Here is a 24488-nt window from a genome sequence, read left to right as displayed (position 1 = left end):
AAATATTATATCATCAAGAAAATTCTATAAAACACAACACTATTTACGGTGATTTACATGACGTGGTAAATAAACTACGAAGCTATCTGAAGGTGTCTCTGAATAAAATTGAATAATTTCCGTGCAACTTACAAATATTTGCGTCCTATTTTTACATATTTACATTTTTTATCTCCATACTGACAATTTCACCTAAGGTGCCCCTGTATTCTATTTTGATTTTAACCTGATAGCTCTTAAACAGTGACGTCCCTAGATAAAATGCCGCCCCTAGGCAGCGCCAAAATGCCGCCCCATTTTTATACAGTATTTTTATCATCCTTTCATGAGTGCAGTATCTAAGAAATATTGTGCTGTATGGATCCATTACTAACAAAATATCAGACTAATTATTTGCAAATCTGCCCGTGTCGTTTCTGGTCATCAATGACATCAAAGGGCAACGGCAGTAAACTAGATATCGCGAACCCGAAAAAACCAGTGAGCTGAATTTGATAATGAAAAGATATTTTCGTTATTACTAAGTTAACACACATTTACTGCTGACCAGATAATTACTAATTAATTACCACATATAATATCATGTTAATTATATCTAATGGCCACCTAATGCAAACGCGCCAGACGCGTTGTCAGCACTAAATGGGTTAAGGTAGCTATTTCTATATATTCCAAATGATTCTCCTCGATTTGCCGCCCTTCGAGTAACTGCCGCCCCCAAGCGACGATTAATCTGCCTACCCCCACGGGACGTCAGTGCCCATCCAAAATAACTGCCTCTTGTGATGCATTAGTCATCCATCATAGATTTTAAATTCCTAAATAGGATTATTAATATGTTTTATTATTATTATTTAATTTTATGGTGAGTGCTGCTTTGTGGTGGTGGTATGCAACACACGGAGGTACTTTAAATAATATAATTTTAACGTAAGATTCACTGTGTAGGTACTTATATTATATTTGAATTTAATACATACAAAAAACTTAGTAGGTATTTTACCATTTCCTGGATTCTCGCCAGGGTGCTACTAATATAATATACAGGATACAGTTGGTGAATGTTAGAGGTATGACTATTGTTTTTTTTTTTTTTTATAAAAATGAAACGCGTTGTTTTTTTATCAAATCCATTATTTTTATTAATAAATATATTTCTAAGTAAATATCTAAGTAGGTACACGTGGTGATATAGTGACTCTTAATCCATCTTTCGGCCTTAAAATAAGTTCTCCTAGGAGTGTGAGGTCTTCGCGACGATCAACAGATTCAATTTTATATTTTCTGAGCACTGTCGACAAGACCATCTTTTCCTCGAGTATTGCAAAACGTTGCCCTGTAACAGAAAATATAATATGTATTGCATGGCCCCCTCATACAGAAGTAGGCCCCCAGGCTAGGATGTTTGGCGGGCCCCTCTACCTATCGCTAAGGGTAAAGGCAGTGTGATGCGCTGAAGAAGCGTTTTCCAAATGGTGTACGCGGTAAAATTAAGGTGTATTTTTAGCGATTTTATGATTTTATGTGCGACATCATACATCCATTCGAATTATGAGTTGTCGAGTATCGGCACAGAGTTACAAATTGCAACGTACAACCAAATATTTTAAATTATTAATATTATTGAAGTAAAATAGCGCAGAAGACTTTTTTTAATATTTGAGCAAATTTGCGATTTGTGTTTATCTCACTTATATGGTCGACTCATCACGCAGGGCCCTTCCTGAGTCCGGGCCCCCAAGCTAGAGCCCTGTCAGCCCCCCCCCCTTGTGGGGGCCATGATGTATTGTTATCAATAATAAAAAATATATTTATTTATTCCCGAGTCATTGACTTTTAAAACCTTCTTGGGCTCTACAATTCTTGGCCGGTCATGGTCTTCTCCAGAAACCTTATAAATATCTCAGCTATCCAGTTTTTTTTTACATGTACATAGTCTGCTCTGTATATAGTTCTTCTGACATTTTTATATGCCAACAACGATATTGTTCGGATCTCCTCTCAAAGTATTCATCTTTATCTCATCCTACGTGCTGACATGGCAGCATTTTTATATAGGTATTATATGTTTATAACTGAATGCAGGAAAGTTATAAATTTTATATTTAAAGTTTTTTTTAGTTGGGGATGACCATGTTTTTTAGAAGCTTCTAGAGATGGCTGTATTTGTGACAAGGTACTCGAGATAAACAAACTGTAACTTTGTATTAAAGTATTAATTATTAATAGGAGTGCCAATAGGTATGTTTATTATTAATTGTATTATAATTACAGTTAAAAATTATTATTCTTCCTTATTACACTGCCAATATACATATTTTTAAAACAGATTAATCAATACAGAAATATACCTATGGTTCGTTCTTTTTCTTTCTTGTGTCACAATCGTTAAAATCATAAATGTACATACAAGCCTGGTCTTACAGTGATTGGAGCAATTGGGCCATTTGCGCTTTTAGAACCACAGAAGACACCGAACGTTAAAAAAATAATCGCATGAGAAAAGTCATGAATTTAAAATTTAATCGTAAAATATTTAACAAAAAAATCGTAGAATACTTGAGAAAATTCAGCTTCCTAACCTGACAAAACGGAAGATTGACTGACTGAGCCAAATATTTTGCTGTTTTGGAAGTTTATCTGTTATTTATAATAATTGTAAGTAATGTAACCATTCATAGGTTATGATTTTTCTCCTAAAACATTAAACATATTATTTTGAGCGAGTGAGTAGTTTTGTTATATCAAAATGTCTAGTAAATAAATCGACAAAATAAATAGTTTATTTAAGAAAACTGCTAAAAAAACATATTTTTTTTTGAGATATTAGGTACCTTGTACACAGAGGCTTTGTGCAATGTTCCAATCTGGCGATGCACTCGCTTGTACCGACCCTGGGTTTATACTGGTCACAGTATCCCCATTATAAAAATAGAGAAGTAGGTATTTAATTATTTTTTTAATTATTTACCAATGCAGTTACGAGGTCCTGCGCTAAATGGAATGTATGCGTAAGGGTGTCTTCCTCGGATATTTTCCGGTTGGAACCGATCCGGGTCGAATATTTCTGGATTTGGGAAGACTTTGGCATCTCGGTGAAGCATATATGTTATTATCAAGGCTGTTGTCCCTGCTGGTACCAGATATTCACCTACAATGATAACACAGATAATGAGATTGATATTAAATATTCATGTTAGTTATATTGTGGTTCATGAAAGATCTATTGATATGTGCTTTCATTGATACTCTTATTAATCGAACAATATAATGTAAAATTTAATATATTTTATCGCTAGACCCAGAGCTGTTAGCTAAGCTAATGGTAATTAACCGGTCAGCAGTGAAAGTATAAGTATCTAATGGCCACACGCCAGGCGTGTCTTTAGCAGTGAAAGAAATCATAACCATAATTTTCTAGGTATTCAAGCTCATTAGTAAATCGTAAAACATTTCTTATGTTAGAATATATCAATAGCTATTCTAATATTTTTTTAGAATAACTGACTCCTAGCATCGGCAAAAAATAATAGGATAAAGAATATATTAATAATTAAAATTAAAAGATAAATACAATATAGCTTTGCAACCCTGATTTTTAAAAGAGTTCCAGTTCCAGCTTCTCCAAAATGAAAAGTTTGAGTTCAAAATTAATTTAGAAGTTCTCGGAGTTCGCTACTTCAGTTTTGGTGTCATTTATATACATAAATATATTCGCTTCATACGAAACAGACAAGGAATATGAAACGTCACTAAACAAAGGTTTTTACGAGGATTTGTTGTAAAACACTCGCTTAACTCTCTAATTCCAGAGTCCACATAGACATATACCGCATGTTATAATATCTACTGTGCAAAATAACCACACAAATACACCTATTAAGCTGGTGATATTTTGACTTAATGCTGATACCTAGGATGTTATTATTCTTGCTAGAGTCGGTCTTTTATAAGCTGGCGTGCGGTTTCCCCCCCCGCTTCAGCATCCATCTCGTTCCCTTCCATTGAACACTTGCAACAGTTGAACGCGATGGCATAATGCTTTCCGTGTGACGTGTACGCCAGTTTATATTTATCTAGTACGCTATTAGCAGTGAGGTGTAAATTAATGAAGTTATAGTAATTACCAATTTGTACGTCTTCTTTGAGGTACCGAGCGATTAACGGTACGCTGGGAAACAAGCGCAGAGCCTCTTTGATGCAACACTCTAAATACTTCATCTCGAAGAGTTCATTCATCGTAGGCTTTCGTTCAGTATCTTCGCCAAATATAGAGTCCATTTCATCCATGACTCTCTGTTGGATATCCGGGTGACAGCCTAACAGAAATAGACACCAGCTAAGGCCGGCTGATGTTGTATCGTGACCCTATGGATAAGTAAACATGCATATTGGAGTATTTGTAAATTAATTATTGACCACATCAACATTGGCTATCGAGGTAAGAATAATCTTGATCTGAATATATACATTTCATAATTAACTATTTCTTTTATTCAACGAATAATTGAAAAATATATAAATTCTTGTGAATTATTGGAGAAATCCACGACGTCGGTTAGTAATCGAAGTAACTTTGATTTAAGAAACAAAAATCGATTGCCAAAGTAGTTTGATTTGGAAGAGTGCTGATGAGTAGGTATTAAAATTGTATGAGTGATGAAAAGGTATTACAATTAGTATGTCACTGCGTAGCATAGTGGTAATGCACGATGGGCCGTAAACTCGGGAGATGCAGGGTTCGATTCCCCGCCGGGGTGGCTTACTTTTTTCACAATAAGATTTTTTCTACTGGTTATAATATATTCTCTCAGAAAGTGTTTTTCAAAATTATGTATATACATTTCACTTTCCTTTCTTTCAATAAAATTATATACCTATCTAATATTATGTAAATTTAAACAACCTTCCGCTCCATACAGTTTTCCAATTAATAAAATATGGGGGATCTTACTAACCGAGGCCATCCATAAAGATTTTCGCACGATTTTGGATATTTTTGACCCCATGGTCACATCTTTTGAAAAAATACATATTTATTTTAATCTAGTTAAATGACGTTAAGTATGTACCTACATTTTTAACCTGCATTCGTAAAAAAATCACAATATCTTATTACCTATCTGAATTTTTAAAAATAGAGTTTACACTTTGTTGATTTGGTGACGTGTCACATTGCTACAAACCCCTAAGGTCTAACCCATTTGTCCCAAATCATTACATTATATTATATTATCACACCAATCTACTTTATTATACACAAGGTTCTTACCTCAAACATGAAGGTATCAACTTCTTCCCTAATATCATCATTACTAAGGACCGTTCCATCTTCTGAAGCTTCAATCAGCAAGTCCAAAAAGGCGAGTTTTTTCTTGGCGTTGAGATCTTCTTCGAAGTCGGCGGTCTCATCGTTGTTGTTGGCCTTTTCGATCTGAATCTCCTCCTTTCGCTCGCGGATTACTTTGTAGGAGAAGTCATGAAGGATTTTCAGGCAATGTTGATGCCTGACGTAGCCATGGGTTAGTTTAAAAATCCAATTTGGTTGGAGATATATCTTTGACTGTCTGTTTAGTACAATACCTCCTATTCTGAATAAAACAAGAAAAAAAAATAGTGAGTATTTTTATTAGATGTACATAGGACGAAATGTGGATTGATACGAAATTGGCGGTCTCGTGTGGTGACAAGTGAGAAGTGGACTCGTTCACGTTCTCATAAGTCAATAGCTGATAAAATAACATTAAAATGATACCTACTTAACTAATTTTATTTAGTAAAACGCTTGACAAGAAGTGAGTTCCAGCACTTTTAAAAAAAGCCACTGGGTGTAAGTATTTAGTAATTAAGTACTATAATGTAAGTAATGTGTATGTTATGTATTTAGTAAGTACGTTAAAGCAATATCACAAAAAAATATTCAAAACCCTAAAAATACTTCATACACTCCTCATCACTATGATCAAGTGAACATAATTTGATTGACGTATCATGATTGCCTTTCATATGCTACTGTCTGTATGTTTCAAACAATCAATTTGAGAGATATTTCAATCAAAAGGTTGGTACGTTATAATTCACGAGGGAGAGCCGACATAATAATTTTATCTCTCGTAAAACGTAACGCAAGAGTTGCTCCATTTTCCGAGCGAGTGAGCAGATAAATTTGCTAGGCGAACGCCCGAAGCGAATGGCATACTAGGCAACAGGCAATGCGCATATGTTCAATAGATTGCCTATGTAAAATAAAGCTAGGCGCAAGGAGAGATAATAGTTTGTTTACTTACTCGTAGATTGCTTTGACGTATTCGGAATCGCTGTTACTCTGCGCGTTCAATTTTCGACCCATGGCGGTCTCTAGAAAAACGAAAAATAAAATAAAATTCAATGCATCTATTTCATACGAATACGTATAACTTATAAGGTATAATATAATTTAACTTTTAACATGTTCACTTACCGCAAATTATATCAAGTGTACAGAGTGTGACGTACGGGAAAATGTTGAATGGTCCTTTGCCGACTTCGACGCTCATTTTCTTCACCAAAACGTCGCTGTGGTCGTGAAAGATGTCGACGAAGTTATCCAATATTTTGAAATGAAATGCAGGCGTCAAGATCTGTTAATTGACGGAAACACAAAAAAACTGTTATATTATCTCTTTGAAATTTATTGACGTCCCGAGAAGAAAACTGTATGACTGTAAACTGAATATTATGTCAGGGAACTCGGAAATAATGGGAACTTCTTCATTCTGACAACTGCTCTCGTTTTATCCACTGACGCACATTTAATATTGGTGCATTTTCGTAGGACACTCACACATTCAAAGCCCTGCGTCAAAATGTTAAACATAGCCTATCGGAATTCTAATTATTAATCTGTTCTGTGGAATATGTATCTATATTACATTAGGTATTGATTTTATCATTTCAGGCACGCACACAGAATGGCACTGACTTCTGAATTTACCTTGCCTACTAATAATACCCTGGCATTGCTTGAATCGCGGAATACCGCACATGCCGGGTACATTCCCTTTACCCAGACACTCCAAAATTTGATTATAGCGATGCACATGTCACGCCAGAATATTAAAACAATTATTGGATGGCTCAGATGGTTGCATTAATTCATGAGGGTCTTCCACTGACACAGGCCTTCGTGTCGTAGAAAGCCGAGATGAGAGGGCTATTCGATAACCAAATCATCCGTGTCACGATCCTCCGCCATGAGGTCCTGACGAAGAAGAAGAAGTGATTTTCCATTAATTTAAATAATGTGTACTTTTTTCGTTTCTGGGGGGGGTCCGGACCTAAAAACTCCCCCTTGCGCGCACGCCTGTATTTTAGAATAATATTATATGATCGGTAGCCACAGGCGTAGAAAGGCACAAGAGCCCCTGAAAATGTCTATAAATTTTTGATTATGTTAAATTCTAATTTGATTATTTTTCATAATATAACTTATCGGTTTATGATTTTAGTAGCTAAGTAAATTTTGTATTTTTGTATCATTTGAGAATGTCCACATGAGTGAATGAAGTCGGTTGTATTATTTATAAAATGATGTGTATTTTATTATTTATTATATTATTGTCTTTTATGTAAAATAATATTTTCTTCGGATTAATAATTTCACGTACAATCTATCTACAAATAAATACCAATGTACGATTTTTTCATTTTGTGTAGGCGCCCAACCTTTGTTAAGTTATAGTTTTATTTGTTATGTAACTACACATACGTATTTAAACAAATACATATACTTTTTTGTACGTGTAGGTAATGATTTTTTGTGCATTCTTTCACTTGGTCGTTATTCTTTAATCTAAGTCTTGATCGGTCATTATATAATATATAATATATTACACCCCGTTTCCCTTAACAATATATTGATACTTCACTCTTCATTTTGATTGACTGACTGATTTTCATAATATATACACAGTGACGTCACGTGGGGGTAGGCAGATTGAGCGTCGCTTGGGGGCGGCAAATCGAGGAGAATCATTAGGTATATATAGAAATATGTACCTAAACTTAGGAATAACGAGAATATCTTTTCATTAAAAAAATGAGCTCACTGTTTGGAAACAAAATGTATTAATTAACATGAAAGGTTTAACAGGAATGTAATTTTTTTGTCGAGTTTGCGATGTCTAGTTTACTTTCGTTGCTCTTGGACGTCACGTCCTTGATGACCAGCAATGACACGTGCAGATTTGCGAATTATATTTTTATTATAGGTAGGTATAATACATAATAACCTAATAAATTTATCCAAATATTTTTGCCAGTCACTTGCGAGTTTTGAAAGTTGTCAGAAGTATTTTTAAATGTATTTGAAACGGTGGACCCGCAATATTATCTACTGAAGTAGAGATGGCATTTAAATTAAATTTAGCGGTATTTTGTTACTAATGTATCTATACAACACATTTCTTAGATATTGGAGTCATGAAATGATGGTAAAAAATACTGTATAAAAATGGGGCGGCATATTGGCGCTGCTTAGGGGCGGCATTTTGTTTAGGGACGTCACTGTATATACATATTCAATTTAAAATGGATATCTTAATTAGTTAATCAATTATAATGTGTTCAATTCAATGTATTATATTATATTCAACTATTTTTAAAACCTACCTTTCGTCTGGATTTCCATTTAGGCCCGGAACTTGTCAACAAACCAGTGCCGAGCCATGGTCGCAGATAGAGATATTCTTGGCTTTTATTTATATGTTTGGTACTGCTTAAAATAGGCTGAAATGAAAAAAGCAAACATATTATAATATATTAATGCGAGTATTTTGAATAAACTTAAGAAACATTATATTGTCAATAGTCGATCCGGTGTAAGAAGTCAGATAACTGAATCGGACATGTATGTCTCTGTCTTTTAACGAATTCAACCCACATAAATAATCAGTCAACCATGTATTTCAAGTATGAATCCACTAGGTACAATATTTTATACTGATTTTTTTTTAAAATTAATTGTATTAATGTCATTATTTGAAGAAATCACAAGAAGAATACAAATCCAACATATTACAATTAAAATGTCAACGACGCTTATAAAATGTTCCATCGTATTGATAAATAAATGTTGATATGAGATATCACGTCAATATTGTAATTAATTCTATTGGTCACTTCTGCGAGAGAAATATTATATAATTAGATTGTCATAGAATAAAAAAAAGTAATTAGTTAAAATTTTTATTGTTATATTTAATAATATGTTTTTTGAGAACACGAGTTTACTCATTTAATTTTGAAAATAGTAATGTAGAATTTATAATCGCACATTTAATACCTGGTCTCGTGTGCAATACAATTATTAGTAATCATAAGCGTTGTGGTAACTCACCTCAACAGTCGAAGCATCCGAGACTAAAATATAAGGCTTTATCCCCATCCATCCCTTGTTTAATCCCTGTTGTACCCCCCACATACTTCTCACCCCCGTTATTCTTTGGTACACCTCTGGAACAAAGAGAAAAATACTAAGTAATTAAATTGTGTGTAAGCATAGTCGTTTTCCAATGTTACCATTAACATTTTGCAGTGTGGTCACATATAAATTTAGATAAATCAAATAATGGCATCTAACCCGATGTCAACATCAATTGAATATTAGCAACAAGGAATTTAAATTTGCACATCAGGATGTAATTTAGTTTAGTAATTGAGTGTTTTATTATTATAACTAAATAAGGCACTAATTTTCGGAAGGTAGTGGACAAATCTAGACAGGTTTATTTTCAAACACCGTCAAATCCATTTCAACCAATCACGGCATTGCTAAAGCAGATGCCATATTAATGAATGCCATATAATATAAGATAATCAGATAGATGGCGTGCTTATTTTGTTGCTAGTAAACATAAACTTTATAGGAAGAAGAAATGAAAATATAGCATTTTTAGATAAAGTAATAAATAAATATACCAATGACATTTTTAACAACGCTAATGCATATTGCAGTTATGCATAATTTAATTAATATACACCCTTCTTACGATGTAGGTGGAGGTTATTTTTCAACCCCATACCGTATTATACAATGTCGGTATGTGGCAATATTTAAGACCACGAGTTAACAGTTATCAAAATAAAACAACAACGCTGCAAAGACGTGAACATAAATTAAAAATTTTACACCCTTATTATCGTGTATGCAACCACAAAAAACTCGTCTAACGGCTAGCTTTACGTACACATAATGAAGACATTTTTTTCTAATGGGTGTTAACCAGTGAGGTCCCGTGGGGGGAAGGGGGGTAGGTAGGTCATAATATGCTGCTTAGAGGAAGCACATTAAAAAAGGGTGGCGAATACAAATATTACAACTTTTGACAACAATGGCGGTTTTCCTTAAACAGACGATGCAGTCGCTTCGTTAGAAAGTATCGACATCTTGATTGAAAAAATAATCGAAACGTGAAAAATCGTGACAAAATATTATTATATAACTGTTCTTATACATATTGTAATGGCAGTTTATCGCATAGGAAAAATTTGGTGCCTTCAAACCTGTCGCCGCACCACAGACCTACACATACTTAAAACCACCGCCTTTTGAGATTAGGTTTAGTGAACATGCTTTAACCATCAGTAGATGGTGTGTTTGTGAATTTAAAAATTTTTGATGTATTCGTCTATTTAATATAGCCAACGGATTTGCAGAAATTTTGAAATTAAAAATGAAAGGGAACGTCTACGGGTAGTCTACTTAAGGGCGGCACTTTACCTAGGAACGTCACTTTCGATAAGCTGTCAGGGAAACGCATTTTATCTGAAAATAATGTAAGTTACCTCGGCTTCAGTTATAATATGCTTTATGTGACTTTCTTGAATCACTTTATATAAATACTGCACTAGTGACGCATTAATTAATTTTGATTTCATACAATGGATGCCTGTCTGGAAATGTTTTTCGTTTGAGTTATTAAATAAATTATTTCTAAGAATAAATAATCGAATATTATTATAGTTCTAAAATAAAAATGTTTTAAGCCGATTGCAAATAGATATATTGCAACATAAGTAACATTTCACATGACAGAATTTTTCAACTCTTTCAACATCTTCAGGCGGATGTAAGTAATCAAATCAACTGAGTTTTGCATATTAAACTTAAATTTTATGACATTTAGCATTTAGGCAAGTTTATGGTGTGGAAATCACATACCCGAGAGATGTCAGTAATTTTATTATAAATTTCATTAATTTGTAAAAACAGTGCTACATACTTTAACCTCATGTTACTCTCGGGTATTTTTGTATTATTTGTATGTTACATTAATTTCAGGCAGACTTGAAAATGGGTCGATTGTTTGGCATCCGAAATAATTTATTTGTATTATTTTGCTAAATGGACTATTTAAAAACATGTAAAATTATACAAACTGAGGAAAATTCATTTTAAAGTGATGTGTTTTTTTATAGTATCAAAAGTGTTCCATTCTAAGAAAATCAGATTGTTGTTTTTACGAGAGATGCGTGTTTGCCACTTGTTTGACCCATTAGGTCCATACCCTGGATTCAAACGTATATTAAAAAACAGCATGTGAATTTGACACATACAAAAAAAAAATATTCACGTGTAAAACCGGTTAAATGGATTTGTATTTTTATCCATTATTTTAGCGTTAATTTTCAAGTGTATAGTTTTCAATAAAGGACAACGGTGGGGTGTTTAGAAGAAAAATAAATCTTAAGGACAGAGTTTTGAAATAAAAAAACTGTCCTCTATTCTAATAGGACGCGTTTAGAATTTTGAGAATCGAGAAATCGTCAATGTGTATCTTGAAAACTCGTGTAAATTGTAAAAATCGCCAGATAAAAAAATGCCGTAAGAACTAAAAAAGTCATTGAGTTCTTGAGAAGTTTTTGCTATCAAAGATTTATCGAATATGTTCTCAAACGGATTCGGCGGCAGACATATGGGCCAGAAGAGACAACAAAAAGAAATCAAGATATATTTCGAGAATGCAAGAGATTCTTGAGAAATCAATTAACCAATCTCGAATTCATGAGAAAAAAATCTTAAATCTCGAGAATTGAAAAAAGTCATGAAATCACAAGCACACATTGTCACCGTACTTACCATTGATCATCAGTTGCTTACTGCATATTTTATTAATTTTTATTGAGGGAGGGAGGGGGTGTCACTAAACTTTGATTTGTATGTAAGTAAACACTGTAGTAAAAATCAGAAAAGAATAATAATTCATTGTTAGAAAATGTGAATTTTCAATGTTGTCAGTGTAAATACTCTTAAAATACCTACAATGGATGAAAGTTGCATTAATCTAACAATACAACAATAAATTCCAATTTCATGGTGTTAATATTGGTAAATGCATGGTGAAATCAGAGAGATTCATACTTTTATAAGTTTAAATACATTTTTACCATAGACACAATAGTTACTGTTGACGGATTTACGCTGTGGTGTGTCCGCCCCCCTAGGCGACGATTTCTTATAAGGAAAACTGGACTGGCTATTATTTATTAGTGAATCAATTTGATATCGAAGTAACAACAAACTATTATTATCCTATCGTAGGTAGTGGTTTCCATAATATAGCAATCGTGATTCAGCAAAACTTCATCCTAAATATGCATCGGCGTCTATCGAGAATGACCAAACAGAAAATTGCTTTCGATGCACCGGTGTTATTGATATAGATTCGTTTACTAATAAGAAAGAATGGACATTGTGATAATACAATATTAAACCACCATGACATATATTTATATTTCATGGCAAATACAGCAAATTCATTTCAAGAAAATCATACGAGTACGTTTTTCTTCTCATATTATTTGTTTTTATCTTCAAGCTTCTCAGCTGTCAATGTAAATGTATCAATATTCAATACATAATATAGAAATAATAATTTTGTTTCCAAGCTATTAATAAGCTACATGAAAAAAATTGTAATATGAAAGAAAATGTGATGATTGTTAATCTACATATAAACAAACGAATCCGAAAATTTGTACGTAAACAGTTCACCGTAGGACACTTATTCGTGCGCCTCAGTACGTGAAACATGAGTTCGTGTAACATTTAATCAAATGACGAGTTCTCATTGAACATTTCACCGTAGAGTATATTTGTACGTATGCTACAACATGTGACGAAATTTATGAGATGTCTTTACTAGGTTAGGTTAGGGTTAATCTAATTGGAACATTACTATTTGCAAACTATCGCCACATTTTGTAAGATACGTACAAATGTATTCCATGGTGAAATGTTCAACGAAGAACTCGTCATTTGATAAAATGTTATACGAACTCATGTTTCACGTACTGCGGCGCACGAATAAGTGTCCCACGATGAACTGCATACGTACAAATTACATGTAACCATAAACAAAGAAGATGAGAGACAATTTCTGATGAGAGAAAATAATTTGTGCAGTCCTCGTAGTCCATTGGTTAAAGCACTGCACTTTACTTCTCATTCACAGGCTCCAGATTCGATTCTCGGTAAGGTCACAATATATTCATGTGACACTCACGGTGGCCGCACGGCTTAAGCGTCGGCCTATAGCGTCGTGGGTCCCAGGTTCGAATCCTGGGTCTGGCAAGTACACATGTTGTTTTTAAATTTGCGTATGAGTCAGAGAATGGACCCAATAAGTTGAGCAAGTGGCTGACATCAATTTCTTTTAAAAAACAAAATCTGTTAATACAAACCTCCACTCTGTAAAGGTTCATAATATGATCTTATTAGGATCGGATATGGTCGGAAAAAATATTTATGTGATTTTATAAAACTCGTAGATCTGATCATTTCACTTATACTATTAGAATACTGTCATTGAGCCGCATAGTGTTAAAAATAATAGAGTTAAATGGTAATCTAATTGTATTTATTTTGTAATTAATTTAATTGCATTTTCAAACTCAATTAAAAATAATTATACTTAAAATAAATCTGTTGCCATATTTGGCCAAAATAAAAAAGCTACATTTGGCGGGGGTAGCATGCCAATGGCAACTACAAAAAGGAGTCGCAAAAAAGGTTGGAAACCAATAAAATGTATCTTAACATTATACAATACACCCAGTACATTGATTTCTGATAACTATAAATAATTGACAGTAACTCTAGCATCAGCTAATTCACAATGTCTATAAGACATTGTTTGGAAAAAACAAATATATGAGAATATACATGAAATTACAGAACGTGTAAAAAACCAAAAATGACACATGATACAAAGGCTAGATCAGGCAGCCGATATAGAATGTATGACGTATAAATGAGGACATTCGGGTGCATTACAGTAAAGCCCACATAGATCAACTAAGAAGTAATCGGATTCGAAAAATGCGGAGTTCAGAAGATATGGTAATATGGGAAAAATTCTTGCGCCAGTAGAAAGAATGTAAGAATCCAAGAGCACACACATGATGTTGCACGAAAGATCCGTTGGTGGTCGTTTTCCCGCCAAAAATTGAGCGATAGCTGGATTCAAAAATTATAAGAATCCAAATAAAAATAGACTTACCTGTCAATAACACGTATAAAAAGAAGCGTGTCCGGAAACTTGTACGTACGCAGTTTACCGTATCACATTTCACCGTGAAATGTTGTATCGGAAATATATTGCTGTATATTAAAGACCGTCCAACCTCTTTGGGTCGTATGGTACTGATATAAAATTCATGTCTAAATAAAACACGGTTCTTGTCGGTTTACACTTTACAGGAAGCCAGCAGCAAACAAATTTTAAAAATAGCCGATATACTGGATTATTTGTGAGGTTGGGCTAGGTTAGGTTAGGTTTTCATTCTTAAATTCGTGAATTTTGCCAAAGTCAGTTATGAAAATTAAATTAATGTAAATATTGAATCAAATAAGATTGGAGACCGTATAGCATACGGTCATTTCTGTCCGAAAAGAAAGCTTACGGCGAACTATGCCACGGTGATATGTTTTACGTACAATTTACATGTAACCAAAAAGAAGACGTTCTAACATATTATTATTCGTCTTCCTTTCCCGATGCTTCGAGCTCGTCGCAAAGTAGAGTTCGAATAAATATATTGGTAAACTGATTTGGATAGGTCATGCGTACCGTGTGAACAATAATGACACGGAAAAGAGAGTAGGTAATGTCGAATCCAGTAGTGCGCACGAGAAGAGGCAAGCGAAATACTTGAGATTGAAACGTTAGACCTATCGAAAACTTGATATAGGGACAGTGGAGAGAGTTGTTAGTCTGTTTGAAGGAAACTAGGACCTATCCAAGAGCTGTCGCAAGGCTATTCTAACATATATATAACATAATATATTCTAACAATAATTAACTTCAAAATCAATAGTGTCGTATTCAGTGAGTTAATTATCACCGGAAGATAACTGCCAGGCGTGATGGCCGGTCATGACTATGGAATCCAATCCCGAGCCAAAATTCTGATCCCGGGATTTCGGGATTACAAGTTGACAATCCCGGGATCCCGGGAGTGGTCCCGGGATGGGTATTTTTTTCCATTGTTAATATAAAATTTTTATATTTACAAATAACATTAAGAAAATTGGTCAAAAATAAATCTAGTATAATTTATACTATTTAAGACATTTATTTTTAATATTGTATACGTTCAATCTTGGAAATACACAAGTTTAATGGAGTAAATAATATTGTTATATAAATAATAATGTGAATTTAATATGAGATTGCTGTTTCTGATAGTAAAGACATAATGAATGGATTAGAGAGATTTAAAATAATAAAACAAATAATCATGGTGTACTTATGGTCTTTCCGCTTCATAAATCTAATTAGCCAGCCATATATGAAACTGCCGTAAAACGTATGATATCATGGCGGAATTACTTTGTTAAAAGTGCGAAGCATTGTTTTTCCAATCTTTCTCATTCTTAATAATTTATGTGAAAAAATAAAATGAATCGGCGACCTACACATGGGTATAAATCAAACTTCATTCAAACTCAGTTTATTTATAATGTAGTTATTCTTTATTAAAAGTATTTTTTTGTTATATTTTCGTTTTTATTTTATTTTCCATAAAAATTGATAAAACAAATCAATCCCGAAATCCCGGGATTATGTTTATCAATCCCGGGATTAATAGGTATCGAAAATAGCTCGGGATCCCGGGATTGGAATCCCTAGTCATGACCGCTTTAACAGCGAGCTGTCAAATATCGTTGAATAGTACTGCACAATATTTTTAACACGTCATACTTGATTCTAATCGAATGCGTTTGTAATTAAGTAAGACGTAATGGAGTGTGTTCAGTGTTTTCAATTCTTATAGATTGTAGATAAACGCCTTGTTTATGGAATTGATGCGAGTGATGTCCGTTTTAATTTGGAGGAGTAAAAATAAAGGAAACATGTTACCTTAGATTATAGAAAAACATGTTACTGTGTTAACTATTGAGAATAGTCCTACTGATGATGATGGTGGTGATATCATAAGAACAATTTTGTTTAAAACCATTGATATACTACTGGATGAATCATATGCTTCTTAAAATGACGCCCGATTTTCAGCGAGTCGGCCTTTGTTAAAACTTACTGACTAAGCCCGATCTAGCTTGCATCTTACTCTAACTAATAGTCAGCGCATGACGACTTGCTCTGTCTGCTTTGCGTTGCAGCCACCCTTAGGTTCACTATTCCAAGAACGCAAATTTAGTTTTACAGCCAGGGCAATACGGGTGAAATTCGAAAAACCATGTTAGCGGTCTTAACGCATTATACCTACAAGGAAATATTATAAGACGATATTCGTAATATCCTTTTGTGGTACATTTTTAAAATGACACTTGTATGGGAACTGCTCATCTAGTAGTATATCAATGTTTAAAACACACAAACGCAACATAATATTATATTACATAGTTATTAATATTCATCACTTATACTTATATGTATGGATGCATATTCAATTTCATAGATACTCAAAAAAGAAAATAATGAAATAATATAAAATTTAAATAATATGACATCTTGCGTAAGTCACGAAATTACAAAGATGGAGTTTGGTTATTATTTTATTTTTGATGCCATCACCAAGTTAATGTTGATTTATTTTTGTTAGAAAAGCTTCGCCAATACTGGAATGCATTTTAAGATGAAGCATGCTAAGTTGCGTGACATCTAACTTTCTTTATTTTGTGAATTAATAATGTAATAAATGCTTTAATGTTTAGGTAATGCCAGTGGCGTATGTTTATGTTTTGGATTTCTTTGTAACAATCTGAAAAGAGCTCGAAATATCATAGTTGGTCTAGTACCTACAGTCCTAGAGGCTACAAGTCTCTGAAGCGGTGGTGCCAAAAAAATACACAATATTTGCTTGATTCAGACTAAGAAAACCTATGATTTAGGTCAGTGTGCGCCAACCTTTTTACACCTGCGGACCGGTAAAAAAAGGAAATCTTTTTCGCGGACCACAAATACTGAAATAAAAATGGTTTTTTAAGTAATATTTTTTTAATCTTATATTGTGACAGATGGACATAACTATAACTAACTAATATACATATATTATAACAGTCTGATACAATTAAAATTTAACAAAAACAATGGGTTTTTTTCAACAAACTAATGCGAGACCCGCTGTTGCTTCTTTGGTAATATATTGGATATTCTTGGCTGCAGTGCTGTCTCTGATAGACAAAGTGCTGCATTCACGTCCAATCTATTCCTTTGTTTCGATTTTATTGACGACGGCCCGGTACCATTTGATCCACGGACCGGGGGTTGGGGACCACTGATTTAGGTGACTAGCCAAAAATGATCCCTAGTAAAAAATGCTCCTTAATATAATCTTCACTCACTTACACTAATAGTTTTAGAACGATAATGATAAATTATTTTTTCGTTATTTACTGTTAAAAAATCTATCACAACTCCGTCCCCAATATCATTAGGTATTCTGCCCTTCCAAGGAAGAAGGCAGTAACTGACTCTCACATACTTTCGAGATAAATGACATGTGTTTTTTTTAATTTTAGTACTGTGAATTAATAAATAACAGTGATATTTTTTAAAGTAGGATGTTAAAATACAGATAAAGTAAACAAGCAGTCACTGCAATAAATAGGTGCAATGACTGCCTCTTTGCTAAGAAATGTGTAGATATTATTTTAGCAGATGTCCATTTTTTCACTAAAGATTTTAACGGTATTTTAGTGATAATACTGATTTTAAAGTGAACAGAATATACTAAAGGCTTTGCGTTGTATTGCAATCACATATGTGTGATTTTCACTGATGATATCTACTACTATTTAACGAATACTGCCACCACTACTACTACTAGTGTAGTACTACACTACCGCCATTTGGTTAAAATGAAAAAAACACATGTAAAATAAAATTTTATCAAAGCTGGGTGTTTCTGTGATTGTTTTACAGTTATTACTACTAATACAGCCATGCCTCATGTCCTGTTATGACCGAGAAATATGATATGATATTTTAAAAATAAAAAAAACTTAAGTGTCCATTATGATTGTCTTGCTAAAATGTCGATTGACCTACAAAAATGCATAACACTAGATACCAAAATACCAATATATGAAATAAAATTATCATGCATCTACTATAAATGTATTTAATTATCACAACACAATCACTGTTGAAGTTTTAATTACATTTTAATAACCTCATTTAAATAACACGTTAATTATATCGAATGGCCAACTGCTCCAAACCGCGCTAGTCGCGGTGTTAGCACTAAATGAGAAACTATTTTTATTATTCACATGAATAATTCGACAAAATTTAGGAGTGTCTCATCCAAAATTAATTATATCACATCAGAAACGTAATAATATATATGTTTCCTACGTAAAATTATAAATGAGATGAATTATAACTTTTTGTGTCTTATCTTCTTTTGAGAATGTCCACAGAGTAGAGGTTTGTATTAACAGATTTTTGATTTTACGAGAAATGGATGTTGGCTATTAAGTCCATACTCTGACTCCTAATTGAAAAACAATATTTGTATTTGCCAGACCAAGGATTCGAACCTATTACCCACGCCATTATAAGCCGACGCGTGAGCCGCTCGGCCATCGAGGGAGTGTACTATTCGTGTAATCAAAAAATAGTTTAAATACAATATCTAGCGCACGTCACTTTGTAGTACTAAAATTTGGAGAGATTTTGACGTCGCTTAGGGGTCGAGGTTAGTAAATATTGTTAATTTTTATTGATTGTGATAATTACGAAAAATGGGGGCCAATATTAACGGAATCTTTAATGGCATATTAGTTGCAGATTATTGGCGGATTATATTATTTTTATTAGCTCGTATTCTTGATTGTCCAGTACAAATTTTTCTTGTTTGTCCAAGATTTTTATTGGACGATTGAAGATTTTTAAACTAACTTCCCGACTAGCTAGACATTTGAAACTTTTAGAATATATCAGAACACGACGACAATGCATTCTTTTAATACTTTTATCCATCTTTCAGCAGAATTTAATTCATTTTCAGTTAATTCTGTTTTGCATGGAAAGCTATTTCGGGAAAAATTCGTAAAAAGTAAAACACTATTATTGGTTGCTAAGGGGATGGTCCTAGCAACTAAATTATTGATATATACGTGCGTTACTATGGAAACAAATATGAAATGTCAAAATGACATCTCAGTATTCTATATTTATTCAGTATTTCTATCAAGAACAATTATTTATTAATACATATAATTGTCAAGTTTATATGATTCAACAGAAAATTTAAAAACGTGGTATATAATAAAGTTCTTTTTTATCTTGTAATTATTTGTAATAATTTTGTCGATATGTTTCAACAAAAAAATAATACGTAGGTATAAACAACTATTATAATATAGGTACCTATTTATAAATTGTTTTGTTTGGTAAAAATGAAAAAAAATCTGTCTCTCAATAATCGCATCCTACTTATAATAAGCGAATTTAATCGTAGGTATATTATGTATATAATTATGAGGAAAACATACAAGGAAGTCAAAAGATTTTGATATGTATATGCATATTATTATCTTATAAGCAGTCGTAAACATTTGAATGAAACATGATTTAGTACACCCACGTTATGTTGTAATAATTAATTATATACCCTACTTATTTGTAATATATATTATGTAAGATGTGTAAGGCAAAATATTAGAGGTTCAATTCTAAACAGTGTTGCCAACCGTACTATAATTATAGTTTATATATTATAGTTTTGGTCCGCGTGCTATGTACGATATTAAAAAGTTTATAGTATGCCCAAAGTATTATAATTTTGAATATCGGAGAAAGCTATATTTTTATCTTAAAGATTTAATTTTGAAATTACAAAATACGCCAAAAGTACTCAAAATTTCGATATTTCCTTACTATAATTTCGTAATAAAATTAAATCAGGCATGCTGTGAAAAAAAAGTTGCTGTTTGATTGAAAATGAAATTTCTTGAATTCTAAGAGGTACACACCTAAATAAAAAGTGCCTCAAAATATCATAAATTCTCAGTTTTTTGTGGGATACCAAAAACCTATACATTTTCAACAGGTAACAATATTTTTTTTCTGAAATACTATAATTTCTTGATACGATGACAAAAAGATGGCAACACTATTCTCAAGCAAAAAAGTGCACAATGAACAGTTGAGTATATTATGGTGTCAACTTAAATGCATTCAAAAGATATATTTTTGAAATATCAAAACAAAATGCCAATGTCAGTATAAAAATAAATGTGCATACTTCATTACTTAAAAAATCACGTGTCTTAATTTTTAATGTATCATATCAATTTATCGAATAAATACAGTAGTTGACAGTATAATTATACTATAATAATTTAATTTTACATTAATTAGTTAGTGTATTTGTAGGTGACAAGTAATACATTGAAATCAAGAAGGTACATACCTAAAGTTATCTAATTTTCTCGTTAATTGATGCTGCCACCGTACCATCGACATGAAAATAAAATATAATTGAAGTGAAAATATTTTAAATTTGTAATAATAATTGCATGAATAAACAGATATTTACCTAAATAATACTATTGTCTATGAATGATTTTATAGTATAGTCATACAATTAAGTAATACATTTATATTTAAATAAAAATATGCCCATTTAACATTATTTCAGAAATGTGTATAATATATAAGCAAATCACATTCATATAGTATCTATAAATAAAAATCTATTGAGTCACAAAAATTAGGAAATATATTTAAATGTTTAAAGACCTGTTACAACAATCGCCTTGGAATTTTATGTAAAATCGTCGTTTGGCAAATCAAAATTTTACATGAAAAACCGGTCAGCGGTAGAATAAATTAAAGCCAAAGGATTATACGTAGACTTGGGTTCTAAATGAGCTTAAGACATTGGGGTCATTAGAAGATTTGCCATTTTTCATAATAATGAAGAAAAAAAAATGTCGAATTTAAATAATATGTACATAATATATAGCAGTGTTCCAATGTACTGTCAAGTGGCAATACGAAAGATATATTATTAAATACCACTTTAACGTGAGTATATAACTAACATTGTGTAAATAAAATAGAGCAAAATATGTACTGGATTATGTCACACAATTTGGTTACGATCAGGACCGGTTTTGTTCACTTCAAAGAATATTGTCGACTGATGACCGAAACATGTCTTGATTATAATTAAATTATGTGAATTTTGTTTTATTGAATACGTGTGCATTTCCGTGATTTTCCCAAGTACATGTTTGTCCTTTAGAATAAAATTGTTGTATTTACGATAAATATTTTACTAGTAACTAGCGATGATGTTCTATCAAAAGTCGATGAATAAAAATGTTAATTTTCCATTATTTTTTTTGATATATAAATATACAACTTCTACACATATTAAATAATCATCACTTGATACATAGGGAAATAATAATATTTTAAAATTAAGGGTGTTATTACGAAATGTTAAAAAGGTTTTCTAATATATTTTGCAAACTAAACGTGTGGGTAGTACAAACCCACTCAAGGAAAAAAATCGACGATTGTTCATCATTTAATTTGGTGAATATTTTGTTTCTGATTGTAATATAATAATATCCTATCATTGAAATTGTTACTAAAATAACCTTGACACTACGAGGAAAATTGTTTAAATAATTATTCCATCTGTAACTAATATTATTTAAAAGTCTGTACCTACACGCTCATTTAAAATATTACCAAATATAAAATAAAGTTATTTTATATTCATATTACGAATATTAACTCCAATAATATTATTAATGCAATGAAGCAATCAGAATTTATTAAAAATATTATTATCAATATTTATGACGATAATATAATGTTTCTAATAGTTATATTATATTCGTTAGACACAATTAAAACATGTAGACCTTCGTTTTGTATATGATGTATAAATAGTCAAATTATACGATGATGTGACATTTGAGTCAATAGAAAGCTTTACCTATTGCTTTGTTTTTATATTGAAATATCATGTTATTACGCTAAAACGTAAATGAAAAACCTATGACTGTTTCATTAAGGCGAAGTCTTCACTGAGCCTTTTTTAAAGAGGCACCTAGCGGAAAAATAGGAAGCTTGCAATTTGAGACATTTTTTTGATAATTTACAATTTCAACTGTATTAATGAATAAATATTTATCTGAAAACATTAAAAATAAAAATATTTTTTATTTTAAGTCAAAGACAAACTTACAATTGTAAAAAATGTAATAAAATGTGAATTTGTTCTATCGGTCCGCACCCTATTATTAAATATATTTTATGGTCATATTTATTATTAAAATTTAGTTTATTAAGTTTTCTAAGCATCACCTAAGCGATTTTTGACAAATTCATAGTTTTATTATTTTTTATATCTATTTTAAAAAACATCGATTTTTATAAAAAATATAAATGTGTATAACTTGAAATCCTTTTTATTTATATCAAATCAATTATTTTTATAAATATAAATAAAATATTTATATTAATATAAATAAAAAGGATTTCAAGTTATACACATTTATATTTTTTATAAAAATCGATGTTTTTTAAAATAGATATAAAAAATATTAAAACTATGAATTTGTCAAAAATAGCTTAAGTGATGCTTAGAAAACTTAGTAAACTAAATTTTAATAATAAATATGACCATAAAATATATGTTTTAATAGGGTGCGGACCGATAGAACAAATTCACATTTTATTACATTTTTTACAATTGTAAGTTTGTCTTTGACTTAAAATAAAAAATATTTTTATTTTTTATGTTTTCGGATACATATTTATTCATTAATACAGTTGAAATTGTAAATTATCAAAAAAATGTCTCAAATTGCAAGCTTCGTATTTTTCCGCTAGGTGCCTCTTTAAAAAAGGCTCAGTGAAGACTTCGCCTTAACTATTAAATTAAGCTCACCGTCATGATCGCAAATAAATTCAATAGAATTTCCAATGACAGGAGGAGCCCATGGTCCGGGAATTTTTCCCATGAGCTGCATAAGCCGCCATCTCTTCCAGTTGTAATATGCCAACGACAATATAATCACAATAATTGACAATGTCACAGTAGGGGAAAGTCCCGGGAACACTTTTAAACACAGACTTTCAATAGCATTAAAAAATTGCCATACTATAAACACCATCTTAATTAATTATTTATTTAAAAAAAATATTAAAACATTTCACTAATTGTTTCTTTATTTAAAATGTTTTTGTTGTTGTTTTGTTTGGTGCACTCTTTTGGTAGTGTTGTGATTCAGCGCTACGCGATCGATTGCTTTTCCACGCGCCTCTTTCGCTGGAGGTTTTCTCTGCACTGCACTACGGTGAGGCTTCGACGGATATCGAAGCCTTCTCAATCAACACGCGTCTGAAGGATGTACGCTGGGCGGTTGAGACACGGCGGTCGACTTGTGTGTGACCCCCTACTACTTCTGAATGGTTTCAAACGTCATTGTCTCGAATATAATTAGGGTTTTAAAGTGAAAACTTTAATGAGCTACCGATTTAGATAATATTGCAGCGAATTTGCGAAGTATGTAAGTACCTGAGAGAAAACTTATCGACGAAGCAAGAATATATTTAATAACTATCGTTCAACTATTATCAACTATACGTGAATATGAACAGGTATAGGAAATTTCTATTCTTACATTTTGGCACGTAGACTCAAATATATAGACCAATACTTCTGAAACTTGACAGTAAATAAATAATAATTCGTTCATCCCTTTCCTTACCTACTTTTTGTACCATGTTTTATTATAAGAAAATCATAATATGGGTCTCCACAGACTGGATGAAAAATGGATGTTAGCCACTTGCTCAACATATTAGGTCCATACTCTGACTCATAAACAAATTGAAAAACAATATATGTACTTGCCAGACCCAGGATTCGAACCTGGGACTAGGGAATAGGGACTGGGTGTAACATAAGGTCCATACTCTGGGTTAATGTGAAATTTTACTCCCACGATA

The 24488-nt window shown here is 32.1% G+C and overlaps 1 protein-coding gene across 1 annotated transcript; it reads right to left on the bottom strand.

The window, feature by feature from the left end:
• Positions 1-1097: 1097 nt before the first annotated feature.
• Positions 1098-23880, bottom strand: LOC147078370 (cytochrome P450 4c3-like). The gene is made up of 9 exons (XM_085956895.1): positions 23425-23880; positions 9377-9492; positions 8650-8766; positions 6461-6620; positions 6288-6357; positions 5273-5591; positions 4128-4368; positions 2972-3151; positions 1098-1336 (listed from the first exon to the last, which is right to left on the bottom strand). Exons 1-9 carry the CDS (start codon positions 23648-23650, stop codon positions 1170-1172), a joined length of 1596 nt encoding a protein of 531 aa, XP_085813021.1. The 5' UTR covers positions 23651-23880; the 3' UTR covers positions 1098-1169.
• Between the last annotated feature and the right edge of the window lie 608 nt (positions 23881-24488).

The sequence above is a fragment of the Rhyacophila brunnea genome, unplaced genomic scaffold (assembly GCF_057557595.1).
Source record: "Rhyacophila brunnea isolate RB1 unplaced genomic scaffold, BYU_Rbru_1.0 scaffold_11, whole genome shotgun sequence".
Lineage (NCBI taxonomy): Eukaryota > Metazoa > Arthropoda > Insecta > Trichoptera > Rhyacophilidae > Rhyacophila > Rhyacophila brunnea.
The sequence above is the reverse complement of the archived record's forward strand: the minus strand, read 5'-3'. Positions and strand labels throughout refer to the sequence as shown.